Here is a 19,993-nt window from a genome sequence, read left to right as displayed (position 1 = left end):
CCTGAGTACCCAATCTGTTAGCGATGAGGTCGGAAGGGTACATGGTCGTATACCCGTACTTCTCTCTCCGGGGAGGGTGGGGTGGTCTATCCCATCTCCATCATGATTGTGGTAGTCGGGTACCAGAGAAAAAGTTGGGTGATTTTAATAATTGTTTTGTGGAATTCTGAAATAATTTCGAGCAAGCATATTTACGGGTACTACACCGGGTTCTTTCCCATCCTTTCTTGGGACTTTCACAGGGTACTTTCCTCGCTGTCATCAGAATAGTTTTAAAATTCGCGGGCCTTAGCGGGGATGAGGAATTGGGCGAAGAGACGTGCGCCCCTTCAACAGGCGACGGCGCCATTGCGCAAGGGAGGAAGGACCGAGTAAGGATCCCCTGCGGGGGAGGTTCCATGCTGCCGATGGTTCATCCCTCCCTTCAAACTCGTATTGTTTCAAAGAGGCTACATGCCACCAGCAGCACCAGGATTGCATGCTTGTCGTTGCTGGCGGCTGTTGCCCTATTCATCGTGTCTTGCGAGGTAAATTATGGATCTTTGCGATCCTTGCAGCAGCCGAGTCTTTTCTGGTGGTGTGTTTGTGCTGAATCGAGTTAAACTTTTGTTTCTATTTTTGTTGTGAATCCGTGTTTCACTGTGTATGCGCCATGGAGGTGACACACTGCGTTTTCTAGGCTATTGATTCTGTCGACAGAGGATATGTCAATAACAAGTTTTCCAGTAGATCTAAACATGCCTCGCACAATGACTCAGGCTCGCTGGCCAGTAAGATGGGAGCCGGCAGGGTACAATCGTTAGCAGATTTGAGCGGGATTACAGCAGCAGATCAATCTCCCACAATCCCAACCAAGTATCTTCAAGAAGAGAAAGATTTAACTCGCGAGATCAAAGGTGCTGACGAGCATATGGAACATTCCAATCAAGAAGAGACTAGAATAGAGAAGGCAGAGTCGAAGCTTTCTAACTTCATCCAAGAAGAGATGTCTGCGATCGAGTCCGACGTGAAGTCACTAAATCTCAAGGATACCGATGAGATCGAAAGCATAGTTCCCATAGTTGGTGCCCCAGGTCCTCCTGGAATGAACGGAGCCAACGGTCACGACGGAGACGAAGGGTTGGTTGGTCCACAGGGTGCCAAAGGTAGGCAAGGTCCCCAGGGTCCTGCAGGACAGATCGGATCGACGGGTCCTCAAGGAGAAGTTGGCAGCATTGGCAAGGCTGGACCCGATGGTCTGCAAGGTATCTTTTGCTCACCACGGTCGATTTGTGTACCCTGATGTTTGAGATCAGGTCCTCCGGGCATCCCTGGAATTGTTGGTATTCGTGGCCCTGAGGGCCCGCCGGGAGAAAGAACCAAGTGGGCGTCGTCCAAGTATGATTGTCCAGCTGCTTCCACAGAAACCATGAGGCTTGTAGACTGCAACTACAGGGGATGCCGCCTGGAAGTGTTGTTTGAGGATGAGTGGGGTTCCGTCTGTGGCAAGGGTTTCAAGGAAGAGACTGCGGGAATGATCTGCTCCATGCTTGGCTTTGCAAACAATCAGGCGATTATTAATCCTCGGAAAGGAGGTGGTTCTGGAATGGTATGGCTTTCTGACGTATCATGTACGGGATCCGAAGGAGACGTTGGCGACTGCAAACATTCTCCCTGGGCAGCGAACAACTGTGCACACAGTGAAGATGTTGGAATTTGTTGCTTTGGGTTTGCAACTGGACCGAAGGGCCACCGAGTAGGGCCAAGTTATTTTCCTCGATGCCCTTCGGCTGAATCGCCGGGAGCAGAAGAGGAGGTAGAAGAGGAAAAATCGGAGTCCGACGATGATACCACGAATCCATTTGTGAAGACTAAAATCAGGCTTGTTGACTGTTCCCGTTTTGGTTGCCGTTTGGAAGTTTTGCATAGGGGCGCCTGGGGAACTGTCTGTGGCAAGAACTTTGGTTCGCAATCAGCGAATGCCCTTTGCAAGAGTCTTGGTTTCGCCGATGGAGGGACCAGCAAGAGCAGATGCGCGATGCAGACCAAGTATGGAGGCTGCCAGCCCAACACCGACGATTCCACCCCAATCTGGCTCTCTGACGTCCAGTGCTTGGGTTTCGAAAGAGACATTGCTGGTTGCGCTCACGCGCCTTGGCAACAGTCGACCTGTACACACTCAGACGATATTGGGCTATGCTGTTCTGGTGAACGGGGCCCTGCACCGAAACCTCCCGCTCCTCGTGGAGGACAGCTTGATTGGAAGCCAGGCCAGACAACGGAGGCGCGCAAAGGAGGAGCGTCCCTCGCTACCCCATGGGGTGTCGGCAAGTCGACTGAGGAGGATGGTTACCATTTCAGCAAGGGAGCAGGACTGGCTGCGGATCAAGGCAGGCACATGAACCCTTTCGAATATTCAATTCTTCTAGAAGTTCGATTTGACAAAGTTGACGGGTAATTGTCCTCCATGTTCATGATTTTGATGTCTAACTCGATATCATAGATCCATGAAAATTCTCGATTCTGCAGGATGGGGGAGCAGTGGACTGTATGTTCGTGGAACGGTCACGCTTTATCCTGACACAAGCATCAAATGTATCGAACCGATCCTGCCCAACATTTGGTACAAAATCATTCTTTCACGCTCTCAAGATGGAATTGTCAGTTTGTACTTGAACGGATATCTGTAAGAAGTTCTTCTCTTTCTTCGAACCAGGTTCGGTTCACTTATTTTTGCGCTCAGGTGTGGCGAGGGAAGGCCTGAGGAAGCAAATCATTTGGCTTTGAACCCGCATGATGTCAACTTCTTCCATGGCGACGGTAGAACGCTTCCGCAGGGAGATGTGAAGCAAATCAAGATGTGGAATCGTACTCTGTCCAACGAAGAAGTTCGTTCGTCTGCCAAGTGTATCGATCTTGACAAGGCGAAGACTTGTGACAACACCATATCCTTTTCTGTTAGTGCACCTCGCACAGCATACTCCAGTGTCTTGGGAGGAGATCAACCAGGCGAAGGGAATGCGCGGGGAAGGTTAAACTCTAAGGCAGCATGGTGTGCTGCCTCCAACCAGATTGGAAACTACATGCAGATGGACACTGGATCTGCTCAAACCATCCTAGGTGTAGTAATTCAAGGCAAAAAAGATGGCAACTCATGGGTGAAAGGATTCAAAGTTCAAGTCTCGAACGATGGTCAATCATTTGTTGATGCTTTCTGTGGCCAATACTTTACTGCCAATGATGATCGCAACACCAAAGTGAAGAAAATGTTCCCCTATCCCATTGATGCTAGATTTGTTCGAATCGTGCCATGGAGTTGGTATGGATCAATGTGCATGCGAGCTGGCTTGATCATTTGTGAGAAGCCGTGTGTCAATGGAGAGCTTGACTACCACTTTAGACAAGACTTTCTCTCTACTACGTTTGGACCTCCCCTGGATCCTTCGTGGGGAGAGGGAAACTTTGTCGGGCCACTTGGGCCTTATGAATTTCCAGCTGGCAAAGGTTTGCAACTGGAACGCAAGAGATGTATCACTGGAAATGCGTGGACGATCTTGATCACCGCCAGTCTCGATGACACTGAAGGCTGGCGTAGAATCGTGAACTCAAAAGGTTGGGGCGACACTGGCGTCTTCGTGAACAACGTGTACCAGATCTATCCCACGTCCTCGGAGATAGCATGCCAAGAACAAATCGTCCCGAAAAAGACATACATATTTGGTGTTTCCCGCAGTGCCGCTGGTGAAATCAAGCTTTTCCTCAATGGTGAGATGTGCTCCAAGGGTTCGCCAGATATAAGCAACAAGTTCTCATTAGATCTCAATGACATGCAGTTCTTCCATGATGACGGTGGACAAGATTCTGCTGGACAGGTAGCTAGAATTCAGATGTGGAATCGACAGCTGGATGATCAGCAAGTTGCTATCCTCTGTGATTGTAAGCTTCCACAAATTGGTACCGAATGCGAAAACAGGATCAACTTCGTCCCGCCAAATCAGCTCATCACGTACTCTTCTGTCTGGTCAAACGATGCTCCTGGTGAAGGGCACGGACGAGGACGCCTCAACTCCAAACAGGCATGGAGCTCATTGAAGAATGAAGTCGGACAATTTATGGTGCTTGATACCGGAATGGTCCAAAGTATTGTTGGAGTTGTGACACAAGGCAGACACGACCTCAGCCAGTGGGTCACGTCTTTCAGTGTCCAAGTCAGTGAGGATGGCCTGCACTGGAAGGATGTACACTGCGGTAGAGTATTTCCTGGAAATGTAGATCGTGACAGCAAGGTGAAAACTGTTTTTGGCTACCCCGTTCGCGGACGGTATGTCATGATCGAGCCACAGACATGGTATGGACATATGTCCATGAGGGCAGGAGTCTTGCTCTGTGAAAGGCCTTGCGAAGGAAATGAGCTTGACTATCGCTTTCAAATGTCTTTCTTGTCTGCTACACATGGTCCGCCCCTTCTGCCATATTGGGGAGAAGGCACTTTCGATACTCCAGAAGGCCCATACATCTTCTCTGCTGGCAAAGGTTTCCGCATTGAACAATCTCGTTGCCTCACAGGATCGGCCTACAGCATCATCATGGAACTTGCCTTGGATGACACAACTGGATGGCGAAGGCTCCTGTCCTCCGATGGCTGGGATGACAACGGCCTGTATGTCAACGAGAACCTCCAGCTATTCCCCAAATCAGCCAATGTTCGTTGCCCCGAACTGATCCGACCGAAGCAGATGTACAAGATTGGAATGGTTCGCAGTGATTCTGGTTCAGTCTCGTTGTACCTTCACGGAGCCAAATGTGCATCTGGGGAGCCGCTGTTTAGCGACAAGTTCCAAATGAGCACCAAGTGGGTGGATTTCTTCCATGATGACGGATCTGAGAACAGTGCTGGTACGATCAAGAGACTAAGACTCTTCGGCAAGGCTCTTTCTGATGTCGAAATGGCCACATACTGTGGTTGCACTCTTGCCAAGTTTGGTAAACCTTGTTCCAAGTTCATCATCTTCTCCCCACCAGATTACAACTATGCATATTCTGGAGTTTGGGACAACAACCCTGTTGGAGTATTGCATGGCAGGGGCAGACTTCGATCTCCACAGGCTTGGTCTGCTAAGCAGAACAAAGTCGGTGAATGGATGCAGATTGATGGAGGAGAAATTCAAAGTATCGCTGGCGTTGTTGTGCAGGGTCGACGTGATTGGGATCAATGGGTGACCACATTCAAAGTCGAGGTCAGCGATGATGGCGGCAAGTGGGTGGAAGTTGAATGTGGACGCATCTTTGACGGAAACTCTGATCGTAACACCAAGGTGTATGTTCCTTTCCCAACCCCTGTTGTTGGACGCTATGTAAGGATTTACCCCCAGACCTGGACAAATCACATGTCCATGAGAGCGGCTATCCTTCTCTGCGAGAGGCCTTGTGTCGGCGGGGAGCTTGAGTACCGGTTCCGTGACAGCTTCATCTCCTCCACGAAAGGCCCCAGCATGGAGGCTCTGTGGGGTGAAGGAACTTTCGACGTCATGAAAGGATATCGGTTTGCCGATGGGCTCGGCTTGTCTGTTCTGCAAGACAGTTGCTTGAAAAGCAAGTCCTACTCAATTTATCTGCAGGCCCAGTTCGATGAAGTTAGTGGTTGGCACAAGATAATTGGCTCTGATGGATGGGGTGACTCTGGATTTTATGTCAACACGCAATTCCAGAGCTTTCCCACGGCATCGGGATTGAAATGTGATGAGCAACTACGTCCTGGCGTGCAATATCAGTTTGTCATCACCAGGAGTTCGGATGGAGAGATCAAGCTCTACCTCAACGGATGGCTTTGCGAAACAGGCTCTCCACCCTATGACAACGGTTATCAGCTGGAAGAATCTGGAGTTTGGTTCTTCCACGACGCTGGAAGCAAAGATGCCACGGGATACGTCCGTACCCTCAAGATGTGGGATCGCGCTCTCTCTGACGCTGATATTCTCACCGAATGCGCTTGCACACTTCCGAAACCTGCCACCGCGTGCGATCATCACGTAGTTGTGAACCCTCCTGACATGCAACTTCAATACTCATCCGTGCTCTCCGGGTCTGCTCTGGGAACTGGATATGCGCAAGGAAGACTTAACTCCCCCAATGCATGGATCGCATCGTCGTCCACATCAGGCCAGTTCATGACCATCGACATCGGGGAGGTTCTCAGCGTTTCTGGAGTTGTTACGCAGGGTAGAAGAGTCGCAAACCAGTGGGTCACGGCGCTGCAGGTGCAAGTCAGCGAAGACGGACGATCTTTCGTGCCTGTAGAGTGTGGCCGCACCTGGGATGCTAACACAGACTCCAACACTAAAGCCAGGATACTGTTCAGCGCTCCTGTCAAGGCTCGATATGTCCGTATCCTCCCTCAGACTTGGAATGGGCTGATTGCTCTGAGAGCGGCAGTGCTTGTATGTGAAAGGCCATGCAAGGATGGACAGCTTGACTATGAATTCCGTGGATCTCTTACGTCGAGCACAAAAGGACCTGGTTTGGTCGCAGAGTGGGGAGACGGAAATTTTGACGAGGACGAGGGATACGAGTTTGCTAAAGGCACTGGTCTTTCCCTTCCTGTGGGTCGTTGCATCAAGGGCAACGAGTACACAATCTACATCCTGGCTAAACTCCAAGAGACAACCGGTTATCGCAGAATGTTGAGCTCGGATGGCTGGGTTGATAATGGAATTTACGTCAACACCTACTTCATGACGTTCCCACCTGTCGGAGGTTTGAGGTGCAGAGAGATCATCCGACCGGACAGATGGTACCAGTTTGTGATTTCGAGGAAGGACGATGGAACAGTCACTTTGTATCTGAACGGATTCCCTTGTCAGTCCGGCAAACCTTCTTATGCTGAGAACTACAAGCTCAACCCTGAGGACATTTCTTTCTTCCACGATGATGGCCAAGAGAACTCAGCAGGCACCATCAGAAAGATCAAGATTTGGGACTCTGCCCTGGACACTAAGAAGATTTTGGAGGAGTGCAAATGTTTCCTGCCATTGCCCGGAAAGCCTTGCGACGCTTTCATCGTACTGAATGCCATGTACAATCAAATCAAGTACTCCTCGGTTCGTGGAAATTCCGCAGTCGGAACAGGAAACGCGCAGGGAAGGCTCAACTCGCCAGCATCGTTTTCTCCGGCCACGACGCGTGATACTGAGTGGATGCAGATCGACACAGGGGATGTCCAAAGTATCCCTGGAGTTGTGATTCAGGGAAGCGTACAGAACCAATGGGTCACTTCGTTCAAGGTTGAAGTCAGTGATGACGCGGAGGTTTGGACTAAAGTTGAGTGTGGACGCGTGTTTGATGGAAACGAGGATTCTACCAGCAAGGTCAAGGTCTTATTCAGCACACCGGTGAAGGCACGCTACGTGAGGCTGTTTCCAGTGACTTTCCAGGGATGGCCAGCATTCAGATTCGGAATTCTCCTATGTGAAAGGCCCTGCGAGAACGCTGAGCTTGACTTCCGCTTCGTTGAGAACTTCAGGTCCAGTACCAAGGGCCCGTCACTTGACACTCCATGGGGCTCAGGCACCTTCGACAGTGCTAAGGGATACCGTTTCTCCAAGGGTCAGGGACTTCAATTGGACGAGTACAACTGTATCAACCGCACGGCCTACACAATCTACATGTCTGTGTCTTTGGACAGCGTCGATGGCTACAGGCGTCTTATCGGATCCGATGGATGGGATCAGAACGGCCTGTTCGTGGACAAGAGAGTGACTACGTTCCCGGCTGGGGGAGCCCTTCAATGTGAACAAATGATCCAGCCTGGCGAGTTGTATCAGTATGTCCTCTCAAGGGGCTCCGATGGCAACGTGAAGCTGTATCTCAATGGATACCTCTGTGCATCCGGGAAGGTTCCATACGCCGAAGGCTACAAGCTGTCGCCGCACGAAATCACCTTCTTCAAAGATGACTCCTCCAGAGAATCTGCCGGTTATGTCCGAAAGATCAAGATGTGGGACAGACAACTCTCTGATGAAGCAGTCGCTACTGAGTGCGGGTGTGTTCTGACAACAGCCGGTGAGGAGTGCGATGAGGAGGATGTCGTAATCTACGCCGCCAAGGACGAGAACTACAAGTTGTCTTCGGTCAACCAGAACGACAGGGTTGGAGTGGGCTATGGTGCAGTCAGGCTCAACTCTCAGACTGGATGGATTCCCGCAACCCACCAGAAGGGACAATACGTGCAGATCGATCTGGGAAGCCTGAGGAGTATCCGCGGTGTGGTCACCCAAGGGAGCAAGAACGTGGGCTGGTGGGTCACCACCTTCATCGTTGAAGTGAGTGATGACGGCGCTTCTTGGAAGCAAGTGGAGTGCGGGCGCATCTTCAATGGCAACAAGAACCAGAACACGGAGGTCGACACCATGTTCTCTGCCAGCGTTCAGGGCCGTTATGTACGAATCTTTCCCCAGGCGTGGTATGGAGGCATCGCGCTAAGAGCTGCTGCTCTGATATGTGAGGAGAAGTGCCAAGCTGGAGCTCTTGAATATAGATTCCAGGGCACTTTTGCCTCCAGCACTCTTGGACCCATGCTACAGGCTGGTGACAAAGTCGGTGAATTCAATCTTGATGGGAGCGTGTGGCAGTACACATTCAATGCTGGCGAAGGCTTCACTTTGGATGAAGGAAAGTGCATCACTCCTTCTGAATACACAGTCGTCATGTACATGAAGGTGAAGTCGACAGATGGGAAGAAGCTGATTATGGGTTCATCCTCGTGGGGCAACAATGGCCTCTTCGTGGACACGATCCTGAAGATGTACCCTGTGAACTCTGAACTTCAATGCGATGAGCGCGTTTGGAACGACCGGTGGTACTCCTTTGGACTCACGAGGTCTGCCGAGGGCGTGGTCTCTCTCTACATGAACGGATTTCTCTGTGCGTCAAAATCTGCCAAGAACTTTGATGGATACAAGTTCGCAGCGCACGATATCAACTTCTTCAACAGCAAGGCCGGCTTCAACTCCGATGGTGACATCCGAAGTTTGCAGCTGTGGAAAAATGCGAAGAATCCTGGTGAAATGGCAAGCTTGGCGGGCTGCTCGTTGCCAGAGACTTCAGACAAGCAGTGCAAGAACACTATTCTCTTGAACGTCCCGTATTCCCGTCACACTTACTCAGACGCTAGTTGGCAGCCTGGCCAAGCCGCGTGGTCTCAAGGTCAGATCAACGCACAGTACTGTTGGCGACCCAATCGTTTGGTCATGGGCGGCATCTATCCTCCTTATGAAGGTGGTATCTGGATGCAGATGGACACAGGGCGCGAGCAGAGCATTGCTGGCATTGCAACTCAAGGTTACTCAGGATCGAACAACTACGTCAGCTATCTGTCGGTAAAAGTGAGCAAGGACGGTGCGTCTTGGCTCGACGTGGCCTGTGGAAGGATCTTCGAGGCAAGCACGGACTCGTCTACCATCAAGAAGATCCTCTTCCCAGAGCCAGTGATCGCTCGGTACGTCAAGATCTTCCCTCAAAAGTACGTCAACTATCCAGATATCCGGGCTGCTGTGCTCCTATGCGAGAAGAAGTGTCAGAGTGGACAGCTGGATTATCAGTTCGACAGCGCTTTTACTTCCTCCACAGACGGACCGATGCTGGACAACCCATGGGGAGTTGGCTCCTTTGATGACAAGAATGGATGGTACAGGTTTTCAGCATCCCAGGGGCTTGCTCTGGATGCTGCAGAGTGTCTCAATGACAAGACCTGGACTGTGGTGATCGACGCGAAGCTGGATACGATCAGCAGCTGGAGGCAAATCTTCGGCACCGATGCCTGGAAGAACGACGGGCTGTACGTGAACAACAAATACCAGTTCTTCCCACAGTCTTCGAATCTTTACTGCGACGAAGTTTTGAGGCCTGATAGGTTTTATCAGTTCGGTCTTTCAAGGGCGGACGATGGAACTGTTTCTATCTGGCTCAAAGGATTCTTGTGTGCTTCGAGCAAAGTAGAAATGCATGACGATTTGAAGCTGGATACGAGCCACATCGCGTTCTTCCATAGTGATGACAACAACAAGAATACTGCTGGCTACTTGAAGAGAATCCGTATGTGGAACAAGGCTCTTACACAGAAAGAAATGGCGTCAGCCTGTCAGTGCAGTCTGACTGAGCCTGTCGATTCCGACTGCAAAGGCACTATCATCGCCAATTTGCCCTATGACAAGCACAGCTTTTCATCATCCTGGGCCAACGACGCGGCTGGATACAGATATGCTACAGGTATGCTGGACTCGCCTGAAGGCTGGTTATGTAACAACGCCCAAGTTGGCTTCGAGAATGGTTGCTGGTTCCAACTTGATTCTGGTAAAGTTCAGAACATTGCTGGCGTTGTCACTCAGGGCCGGGCGTACGGAAATTGGTGGGTGACAGCCTACGGCGTGAAAGTCAGTGAAGATGGTGAGAGGTGGACAGAAGTTGCCTGTGGAAAGGTGTTTGAGGGCAATTCAGACTCCAATACCAAAGTACAGAACGTGTTTCCTGGCCCTGTAAAAGCACGATACGTCAGGATCTACCCGATGTACTATTACAGCCACCCTGCCTTGCGTGCAGGTTTGCTTGTCTGCGAGAGGAAGTGTGAGGATGGCAAGTTGGACTATGGCTTTGAACAGGCTTTGACTTCGTCGACTGGTGGGCCGATGTTGACGACACCATGGGGAGCTGGAAAGTTCGCGGATGTGCTAGGAAAGACGGCGTATCAGATGTCAGGTGGTCAAGGGTTGCAGTTGAATCCATCTGAATGTATCAAGGGTAAAGCTTACACTATCATCATGGATGCGTTGCTTTCCTCAGTGTCTGGCTCCCTGCAGATCTTTGGCACCGATAGCTGGGAGACTGACGGTTTCTTCGTCAACAAAGTCTTCTCTATGCAGCCTGACGACCTCAAGCTCATCTGTAACGAGGAGATTAAGGACAATCGTTGGTACAAGTATGGGCTTACCAGAACTGAGGACGGTGTGGTATCTGTCTATCTCAATGGGTTCTTATGCAGTTCAGCGAAACCAAAATATCGAGATGGCTATAAGCTTGGTGACAAGCTGAACTTCTTCCGAGCGCAGGCCGGTCAGCAGCCCAACGGCTACATGGATCGGCTCAGGCTGTGGAACAAGGCTCTGAAGCCTGATGAGCTGGCGAGAGAGTGTGGATGTGTCCTGCCGACGGACGGCTCCAACTGCTCCAACACAGTCACCATCAACCCAGACTACAAGCGCCATCGGTATTCCTCTGTCTATCAGAATCGCGAGGTGGGCACAACCTACGGGGAAGGGATGCTCAATTCACCGACTTGCTGGTTACCCAACTCCGCCAAAACCGGCTTTCAGGATGGAGAGTGGATGCAGCTGGATGCCGGTGATGCTACCACAATCCTAGGCGTCGTGACGCAGGGAAGAAATGATGCTGGTTGGTGGACAACGGAGTACATGGTGAAAGTGAGCACAGATGGCAAATCCTGGGCTGATATTGCGTGCGGGAGGATCTTCCAAGGAAACACTGACATGAGTACCAAAGTGTACAACCTCTTTCCTTCAAGTGTGAAGGCGCGATATGTCCGTATCTACCCTTACTCGTACCACGGTTACCCGTCGCTACGAGCTGGCTTGTTGACATGTGAAACCAAATGCAAAGACAAGATGCTTGATTACACCTTCGACATGTCATTCGCTTCAGTCACGGGAGGCCCCATGCTTACTTCGGACAAGGGGGAGGGCACCTTTGACGTGAAAGACCAGAGCTATCGATTCGCTGCTGGGCAAGGTCTGGTGCTGGACGAGAGCAGGTGCATTAAGCCTGAGAGCTGGAGTACCGTTATCGAAGCTAGGCTCGACACGATCTCAAATTGGAGGCAAATCTTCGGTGCAGATTCTTGGTCAACGGACGGTGCATTTGTCAACAACAACTTCAAGTGGAACCCTCCCATCGATGGCCTTGACTGCGATGAAGTGATCAAGGCAAACCAATATTACCAGTACGGCATCACCGAGTCAGAAGGTGTCGTTTCCCTCTACCTGAATGGATACTTGTGCGGCAGTGCCAAGAGCTCCAACAAAAAGGGCTACCAACTGGATCCCAACAACATTCGATTCCTCGCGGGTACTTCGTCCTCGACATCATCTGCTGGGTACGTCAGACGCATCCGAGTATGGGGCAAGGCCTTGGACGAGGATGCCATGGCAGACGCTTGCAACTGCAAGCTTGCTGAAGCTTCTGAGGGCTCATGCCCTGCCTCTATCGTCTTGAACGTCAATTATGACAAGCACAGATTTTCGGCTAGCTGGGGCAACTACCCGGCTGGCGAGGTGTATGCTCGTGGAATGCTGGACTCTCCTGACGCCTTCATTCCTCCGGAACCATACACCGGGCTTGAAGGCCATTGGCTCCAACTAGATACTGGAGAGGTTCAGGGCATCGCGGGTGTAGTGATCCAGGGACGTAATGCTGGAAACCAATTCCTGAGAAGCTTTTTCGTCAAGATTTCTACAGATGGAAATACCTGGCAGAACGTGGAGTGCGGTAGATCGTTCAATGCAAACACAGACACCAGCACCAAGGTCAATGTGTTCTTCCGAGTACCGTTGAAGGGACGATTCATCCGCATCTACCCTGACGTGTACAACAACTATCCTTCCTGGCGTGCTGGCGTGTTGGTGAGTTCATCACGTTAGTTACGCCCATGTTGACTGTTCGTTTCAGGTATGTGAGAAGACCTGCAAGGACAAGCACTTGGACTATAATCTTAACAATGGCGGGCTAACGTCCTCAACCAACGGCCCGATGTTGGTGCAGTCTGGTTCCGGTGACTTTATGAGTGTGAGTCATCTACATCTGTTGCTGCCAAATGGATTGCAACTGAGAGCTTGAGCGCAGTATGGATACCACTTTACTGCTGGCAAGGGACTTGAGCTTGACGAGAAGGTAACAAGCCAAGCAGCAGAGAAGCTGTTGGCCAGGGAATCTCTCTAACCTGCCATCCAGGCGTGCATCTCCAAGGGCACCACTTACTCTATCCTGATAACTGGGAAGATCAAGACAGCCACGGGGCAACGCATGGTAATAATGATCAGTTACCGTCGTTTCCCTTCATTCACATCGAATGTACAGATACTGCAGTCAGGGAGCTGGTTTCCCGACGCAAGTCTTTCTGTGGACGGTGGGCACTTTGGGGTATGTGACTGTGAATGTGACCTTGATCGCCTTGATTCGTCTCGCAGCTTCTGCCTGGCACAGCTGGACTGGAGTGCTCGTGGGTAATCTTCCCAGACATTGAGTACGACTTCGGTATTACGCGCAGCAGCGATGGTACATTGCTCGTGACTGCCCTGTGTTGAACTCTCCTCACTTTTCAAAACAGACACTGTCTCTCTGTACTTGAATGGTTACCGATGTGCTGTCGGCAAACCCAAGAACAAGGATGGGTTCAAGCTCGATCCCGAGTCTTTGATCTTCTTCAAGGCTAATCCCACGTATGCTACCGAAGGCTGGGTCAAGGTAATCATGACTGCCCTTGTTCCTTGATTTCATGAAGCTCACTCGGATGCAGCGAATCCAAATCTGGGAAGAAACTCTAGACAAATCTAAGATGGCGACAGCTTCAGGCTGTGTGCTAGGAGTGACCTCGGACGACAAGTGTTCCGAGGTAAATGCGCTGCACATCCTTATCTTTGACGCGCTCGTTGACATCTTCCCCGCAGCCGCTGGAGTACAACGCTAAGTATAATCGGATGCGCTTTTCAAGCATCTGGGCCAATGATGCTGTAAGGACAGTGGTGTCTTATGGCAGGTTCTTTACAGTCTGATGCAGGTCGGTGCGGGGCATGGTCGTGGTCGTCTTGATTCGGTGCAAGCATGGAGCGGCTATGGTCCATATGAACCAAGTAAGATAAAGCACCTTTACTCGAGTTGGTTATTGATTTGTGCTGCTAGATGCGCAATGGATGCAGATAGATGTTGGAGAGGTGACGGCTATTGCGGGAGTAGTCACGCAAGGACGATACGACTCGTATCAGTTTGTGACGATGTACACCGTCAAGTCTAGCTTGGATGGAAATGATTGGACGGAAGTTGAATGCGGAAGGATCTTCCAAGGAAACGGGGATCAGAACTCGCGTGTGACCAACAAGTTCACTCAGCCAGTCAAAGCTAGATACATCCGCATTTATGTCTACGAGTGGAGAAATCATCCAAGCATGCGAGCAGGTCTTCTGGTCTGCGATCAGACAATCGTCGCGGGCAAGCCGTCGCTCTGGACCCTGCGAGTCTTCAAGTCCAACAGTCCTCCCACCGACATGCCTGATGTCTCAACTCTTACATACGTCGGCCAGGTGAGGCTCTATCCATGCTTCCACGTTCATTGTCTGACTTGTCAAACAGGGTACGTGCCCCTATATCGATTTCTCCAGCGGGAAAGACTTCAGAACGTGTGTACCTGGCATTCCCGACAAGAACTTCGTGTCTCTCATCGAAGGTCACGTCAAGATTGTGAAGGAGGGTGACTACAAGTTCTGCTCCATGTCCTCTGATGGGTAAGGTGCTGCTTGAATGATGGTTTGTTGTGACTTTCCCTGTACAGATCGATCATCAAGATTGATGGCAAAGACGTCGTTGACAACAGCGCCAAGCACGCAGCCGTTGAGAAGTGTGGGACGACGACGATGAAAGCAGGAGATCACCTGGTTGCCATTCAGTTCTTCCAGAGTGATGGGGAGGTGAAGTTGGTAGCCACCTACAAAGGGCCGGACACGGAGTCTCAACAGATTCTGCTCCCATCAGATGACTTTAAGATGACCGTCTACAAGTCAGCGAGTGACTTGACTAAGATGCCGGAGCTCTCCACCTTGACTCAGCTTGGGGTGAAAGTTCATATCCCTGATGTGGACTTCGAGGACCTGGACGACTTCAAGAAGTACTTCCCCGACTCCCCAGACATGAACTTTGCTGCACAATTCTGGGGCACTTTCAAGATTGAGATGGAAGGGAACTATCGATTCTGTACCACATCGTCCGATGGCTCTAAGTTTTGGATTGACGACAAACTGGTTGTCAACAACGGTGGTGCCCATGGCGAGCGTAGGTACTGTGCGGACGTCAAGATGTCTGCGGGGAAACACAATGTGAAAGTTTGCTGTGACACTTTGAGGGTTCCTTAATGTTGTTGCAGGCATACGGCGAGTACTTCAAGCGAGAAGGCTCGCTGAGGATGAAAATCACGTACCAGGGAGCAGACACTGACGACCGGGAAGTGAATCTGAGGAGTGACGGGGCTGAGGCCCCTGCTCTTGCTCCAGCTTCTCAGTGGCTCATGCGACTGTTCAAATCGGATTCTGACTTGTCCGACGTGCCGAATGTCAACCTGCTGAAATTCCTCGGGTCGACTGAAGTTCCAGGCATCGACTTCGACGAATTGAGCGAGTTCCAAAAGGTAATCACCACATGGATGCGTTTTTGTTTCCATCTGACTTCATTCCTTGAAGTACTATGTCAACCTCAAATCCGTTGAAAACACGGCCGCCCAGTGGTATGGCCAGCTTCAGATCAAGCAACCTGGAAACTACTTGTTCTGCACCTTCTCAGAAGATGGGTAAGTAGAGCGATTGTTCTCTTCTCTCAGATTATGACGCCATTTTTTTTTCTTTTTTTGCGAAACTTAGATCTCATTTGTGGCTCGGGGGCGATCAGTTGATCAACAATGGAGGGCGTCACGGAAACAGACAGTACTGTGCATGGAAGGTTGGAACGAGGCTACGCCTGTTTGTTGGTTTTGATGCTCTTTCATGCAGAACAACTTGCAAGCTGGGCTCTATCCCATGAAGGTTGACTGGTTCTCTTTCGACAAAACATTCAACATCCAAGCAACGTACCGAGGGCCTGACACTGACAACGAGTACGTTCTTGTCCCAAGTAAGGTGGCCAAAGGCCCTCCGATACCCAAGAATTCAGCATGGACCATGAAAGTCTATGCTTCGAACAGCATGCCGTACGACTTCGGAATGCCGGACGTCTCTGCCATGACGGCAGTGGCGGACACTGAAGTCCCTTTCATCGACTTCGACAATCTCAACGATTTTCGAAAGGTTGTTGAATCCGAAGTGCGCCCATGAGCTCCTGACCAGCTTTTGCTTGCAGTATGTGCCACGATTGAGTGACACCAACATCGCAGCAGTGATCGACGGCCACATCGATGTCGAGAAGGAGGGATCCTATGAGTTCTGCGTCAACTCCGATGACGGAACCCGATTCTCTCTTGACAACAGCGTCCTGATCGACCTCAACATCGGCAAGAAATGTGTCACCACCAGCCTCTCTGAGGGCAAGTATGCTGCTAAGGTCTGGTGGTATAACGGCGGTGGTTACGCATCGCTCAAGCTGGAATGGAGGTGCTTCACCTCCCTGTTCTTCGCTCTGTCGCTGACTTGATGGTGCAGCGGACCCGACACAGACAACAAGAACGTGCTGGTGCTTGCGAGCGATTGGGAGATGCAGATGTACCTTTCCTCCGAGACGCTTACCAGCACGCCAACCACCACGAGGGCATTGAAGGAACTTGGGTACAAAGTCAAGATCCCTGCCATCGACTTCGCTGGTATTCAAGACTTCCGGAGGGTAAGCCGCTTCGTCTCCCTGCATGTCCCGCTAACTCTGCGCCTCTCAGTTTGTTCCTGGTATCCCCGACAATTCGTTTGCCCTTGTCTTTGGTGGGCAGCTCGAGATTATCAACGCGGGTAGCTACACCATCTGCGTGGAGTCCAACGACGGTTCGAAGCTCTACATCGGAGGGAAGACCATCGTCGACAACCCTGCGAAGAGAACCTACACACAGAAGTGTAGCGTGGTAGACCTCAAGGCCGGTGTGCAGGACATCATGGTCAAGTACTACGACGAGTGCTGCGGCGAGCGGCTCAAGGCCACATATGCCGGTCCAGACACTTGGGAGATTCAGGAGTACATCCCCAGCATAGTCCCCAAGGAGCCGAAGCTCCCGCCTCAGTCCAAGTGGACGATGCGTCTCTACTCTGCGCCTTACAACCCAGAGAACGTGCCGGACTTGGCATGGCTGGACTATCTGGGACAGGCGTACTGCCCGAACATCGACTTTGACAAAACCGAGGAGCTTGACCAGTACATCGCCAACATCCCTCAACAGAATGTGGTCGGAGCGTGGTACGGCAAGGTAGAGATCACTCAGGCGGGCTCGTACGACTTCTGTTTGTCGTCGGACGATGGCTCGAAGATGTACTACGATGATCAACTGATCGTCAACAACGACGGTGCTCGGCCGTTCCCCTGATGCTGTTTCGCTCACCATGTGCCCAGGGCGACATGGCGAGACGAAGAAGTGCGCTACTTTGAGCGATGTCAAGGCCGGCAAGCACACCGTCTCCATCCTCTGGTTCAATGTGAGTTCCTTCCGCCCTCTTCCTCGCTGTAACTGACGAGCTTCTCAGAGTGGCGGAAGTGGTTTTGCCATCCGCGCGACATACAAGGGGCCGGACACGTTTGGATCGGAGCACTTCCTCGGCAGCTCCGAGGAGTGGGCCCCGGCTCCAGTGAAGCAGTCCAAGTGGTATGCCAAGCTCTACGAGTACAAGGGGAAGCGCCAGTCGGTTCCGGACTTCGACAAGGACCTAGTACTCAAGGACAAGGCTGTTGTGCCCTTCATCAAGTTCGACTCCTGGTCGGACTGGACGACGGTGGGTCTGCCTTGCGTCGTGCTGCCATCCCTGACGTCACTTTCAGTTCTTCAAGAAGCCTCCGTCTAACAGAGTTGCATGGCTATTCCAGGGCCGAGTGCCCATCAACAAGGCAGGAAAGTATCTTGTTTGCTCGCTCTCAACCTACGGGTAAGTCCTGTCGACCGACCCGTCCGGTCCTCACGGCATTTTGCGCAGCTCGCTTGTGTACATCGACGACAAGGAAGTCGTGAACAACGACGGAGAGAACAAGGACAAGGAGATTTGCTCCTTTGTTACGCTAGAGGCGAAGACGTACGACGTAGTTGTCAAGGGATACTCCGACAACTCTTGGATGACTCAAGTCTTGACTTACAGGTAATGGACTTCTTATCTCCTTCCCCCTCCTTAACCCCTTCCTCTTCTATCCTCTTCCTTCCCTCGTTCCCTCCCTCGCTCTCTGAAACGATTGTGACCCGACGTCTGCAGCGGGCCCGATACCAACGACAAGAAGGTTTTGATGAATGCCAACGGTGACGCAGCTGCGAAGAGTGAAGGCGACGGCAAGGGAGAGGGCAAGGGCAAGGGCAAGGGCGAAGGCAAAGGCAAGGGCGAAGGCGAGGGCAAAGGCAAGGGCGAGGGCGAGGGCAAGGGCAAGGGCAAGGGCGAGGGCAAGGGCGAGGGCAAGGGCGAGGGCAAGGGCGAGGGCGAGGGCAAAGACAAGAAGTAGATTAGAGGGTTGTCGAGTTAAAGGGGTAACAGCAAAGTTTACTCCCCGCCACATAATCTTTTGGGTAGAGCGACCAGTTCGATATTTTTACAAGTAGTCCAGACCAGAATAAAGCAACAGCTACATATTTCCAGCATGTCAAAACCTTCCTGTTGCCAGCCTCTCGTTCAACTTGTTCTGCCTCTTAACCTTCTTCTTCTGAATCGCCAACTTCATCCCTGCCCTCCCCGTTGTCACCACAGCCGTCATCCCCTCTTGAAAACTTCACCTGGCGTTAGCGACTTGGGTCCCCTCCTCCTCTTAACGTGCGGGTCGCAGAGCTGGCGGGGGTTCGAGCTGGGGATCGTCAGCGAGGAGGAGGCGTCAGAGAGGAGCGGGTGACGTCACCTCCTGAAGTCTCTTCTAGGTACGATGGTGGCGTGCGTGCGAGACTCGGCCGGGGGCTCGTTGGGATTGAACCCTTGCTGACACGCCTGGGCCAACCAGAAGGCTGCGCATGTGAGGCATGGCAGCGCGAAGAGGGAGGAGGGAGGGGGTGAGAGGAGAGGGACATGGGAGGAGAGAGCAGGGGAGGAGGGGATGGAGAAGAGGCGGGGGGGTAGAAGTGGCCACCTGCTTGTTTCAGGTCCTTCTCTACCCCAATCCCCAGGTAAAAGCACGACCCTATCGCATACTGCGCCTGCTTCACACCCCCCTGAGCCGCACCCATGAACATCCGCGCGGCTTCAGCATCCTTGGGATCGGTTCCCCTGCCAAGCAGGTAGCAGACTCCCAGGTTGTACTGAGCCAGCAGGTGCTGCTTCTCTGCCGCCCGAGCATAGAAGGCGCACGCTAGGCTCGTGTCATGGCAGATCCCATGTCCCTTCCACATGGAGGCGGCAAGGTGAAACTCAGCGTCGGAGGACCCTTCTTCCGACGCCTCCAGGATCCAAGTCATCACCGCCTCGCGCATCCTCCTGCTCCAGCCCTGATCTGACCGAACGAGCCTGATGCCCTCTCGCTCCAGGTACTCCCTCGCGCGCGAGAGATCCTCCTGCTGGGCCCTCTCTTGGTACCTCCTCGCCGCCCCATCAATCGCTTCTTCGATCGCTGGTCCCCTCGTGATCGGATGCACGCGAGACAGCATGCCATGTACGTCGGCTCGCGATAGCAGGGGTCGAATAAAGATAAGCTGGAAAGTGCGCAAGTCAGAGGACAGTAAGAGGAGGACACGAAGAGTAGGACTGGGCAAAAAGAAGACCTTGAAAGAATCGCAACGTCTTGGCCATACATTGCAGGAAAGGTGGCAAAACCTGAGAAAGACGAAGCAGAACAAATTGAGACAAAGCCAAGAAGAGGAAGAAGAGCAATGAAGGAGCAAAATGATGGAGGGAGGGAGGGAGGGAGGGAGGGAGGGAGGCAGGCAGGCAGGCAAGAAACAAGAAGGAGGCAAGCAGAGATGGGGATGGCAGGAAGGGGGACAGGCAGGCAGGCAGGCAGGGGGCGAGGCAGCGATGCACGGAGGGAGGGAGAGAGGAATGGAGAGAGGCAGGCAGGCAGGCAGGCAGGCAGGCAGGCAGGCAGGCAGGCAGGGAGATGG

The 19,993-nt window shown here is 52.0% G+C and overlaps 4 protein-coding genes across 4 annotated transcripts; 3 read left to right on the top strand and 1 right to left on the bottom strand.

The window, feature by feature from the left end:
* Positions 1 to 1,525: 1,525 nt before the first annotated feature.
* Positions 1,526 to 1,702, top strand: GUITHDRAFT_71128 (hypothetical protein; the record flags this gene model as incomplete). Its single annotated transcript, XM_005832666.1, has 1 exon — positions 1,526 to 1,702. A coding segment is annotated over one exon (177 nt), but the record flags the coding sequence as incomplete, so codon positions are not given.
* A 3,382-nt stretch (positions 1,703 to 5,084) lies between these two features.
* On the top strand, positions 5,085 to 5,393 carry GUITHDRAFT_43265 (hypothetical protein; the record flags this gene model as incomplete). The annotated part of the gene is made up of 1 exon (XM_005832665.1): positions 5,085 to 5,393. A coding segment is annotated over one exon (309 nt), but the record flags the coding sequence as incomplete, so codon positions are not given.
* An 8,598-nt stretch (positions 5,394 to 13,991) lies between these two features.
* GUITHDRAFT_43289 (hypothetical protein) lies at positions 13,992 to 14,210 on the top strand (the record flags this gene model as incomplete). Its single annotated transcript, XM_005832664.1, has 1 exon — positions 13,992 to 14,210. A coding segment is annotated over one exon (219 nt), but the record flags the coding sequence as incomplete, so codon positions are not given.
* A 4,591-nt stretch (positions 14,211 to 18,801) lies between these two features.
* GUITHDRAFT_152551 (hypothetical protein) lies at positions 18,802 to 19,708 on the bottom strand (the record flags this gene model as incomplete). Its single annotated transcript, XM_005832663.1, has 4 exons — positions 19,662 to 19,708; positions 19,059 to 19,592; positions 19,026 to 19,038; positions 18,802 to 18,904 (listed from the first exon to the last, which is right to left on the bottom strand). A coding segment is annotated over exon 2 (463 nt), but the record flags the coding sequence as incomplete, so codon positions are not given.
* Between the last annotated feature and the right edge of the window lie 285 nt (positions 19,709 to 19,993).

Source organism: Guillardia theta, assembly GCF_000315625.1.
Source record: "Guillardia theta CCMP2712 unplaced genomic scaffold GUITHscaffold_33, whole genome shotgun sequence".
In the NCBI taxonomy this organism is placed as follows: domain Eukaryota; class Cryptophyceae; order Pyrenomonadales; family Geminigeraceae; genus Guillardia; species Guillardia theta.
The sequence above is the reverse complement of the archived record's forward strand: the minus strand, read 5'-3'. Positions and strand labels throughout refer to the sequence as shown.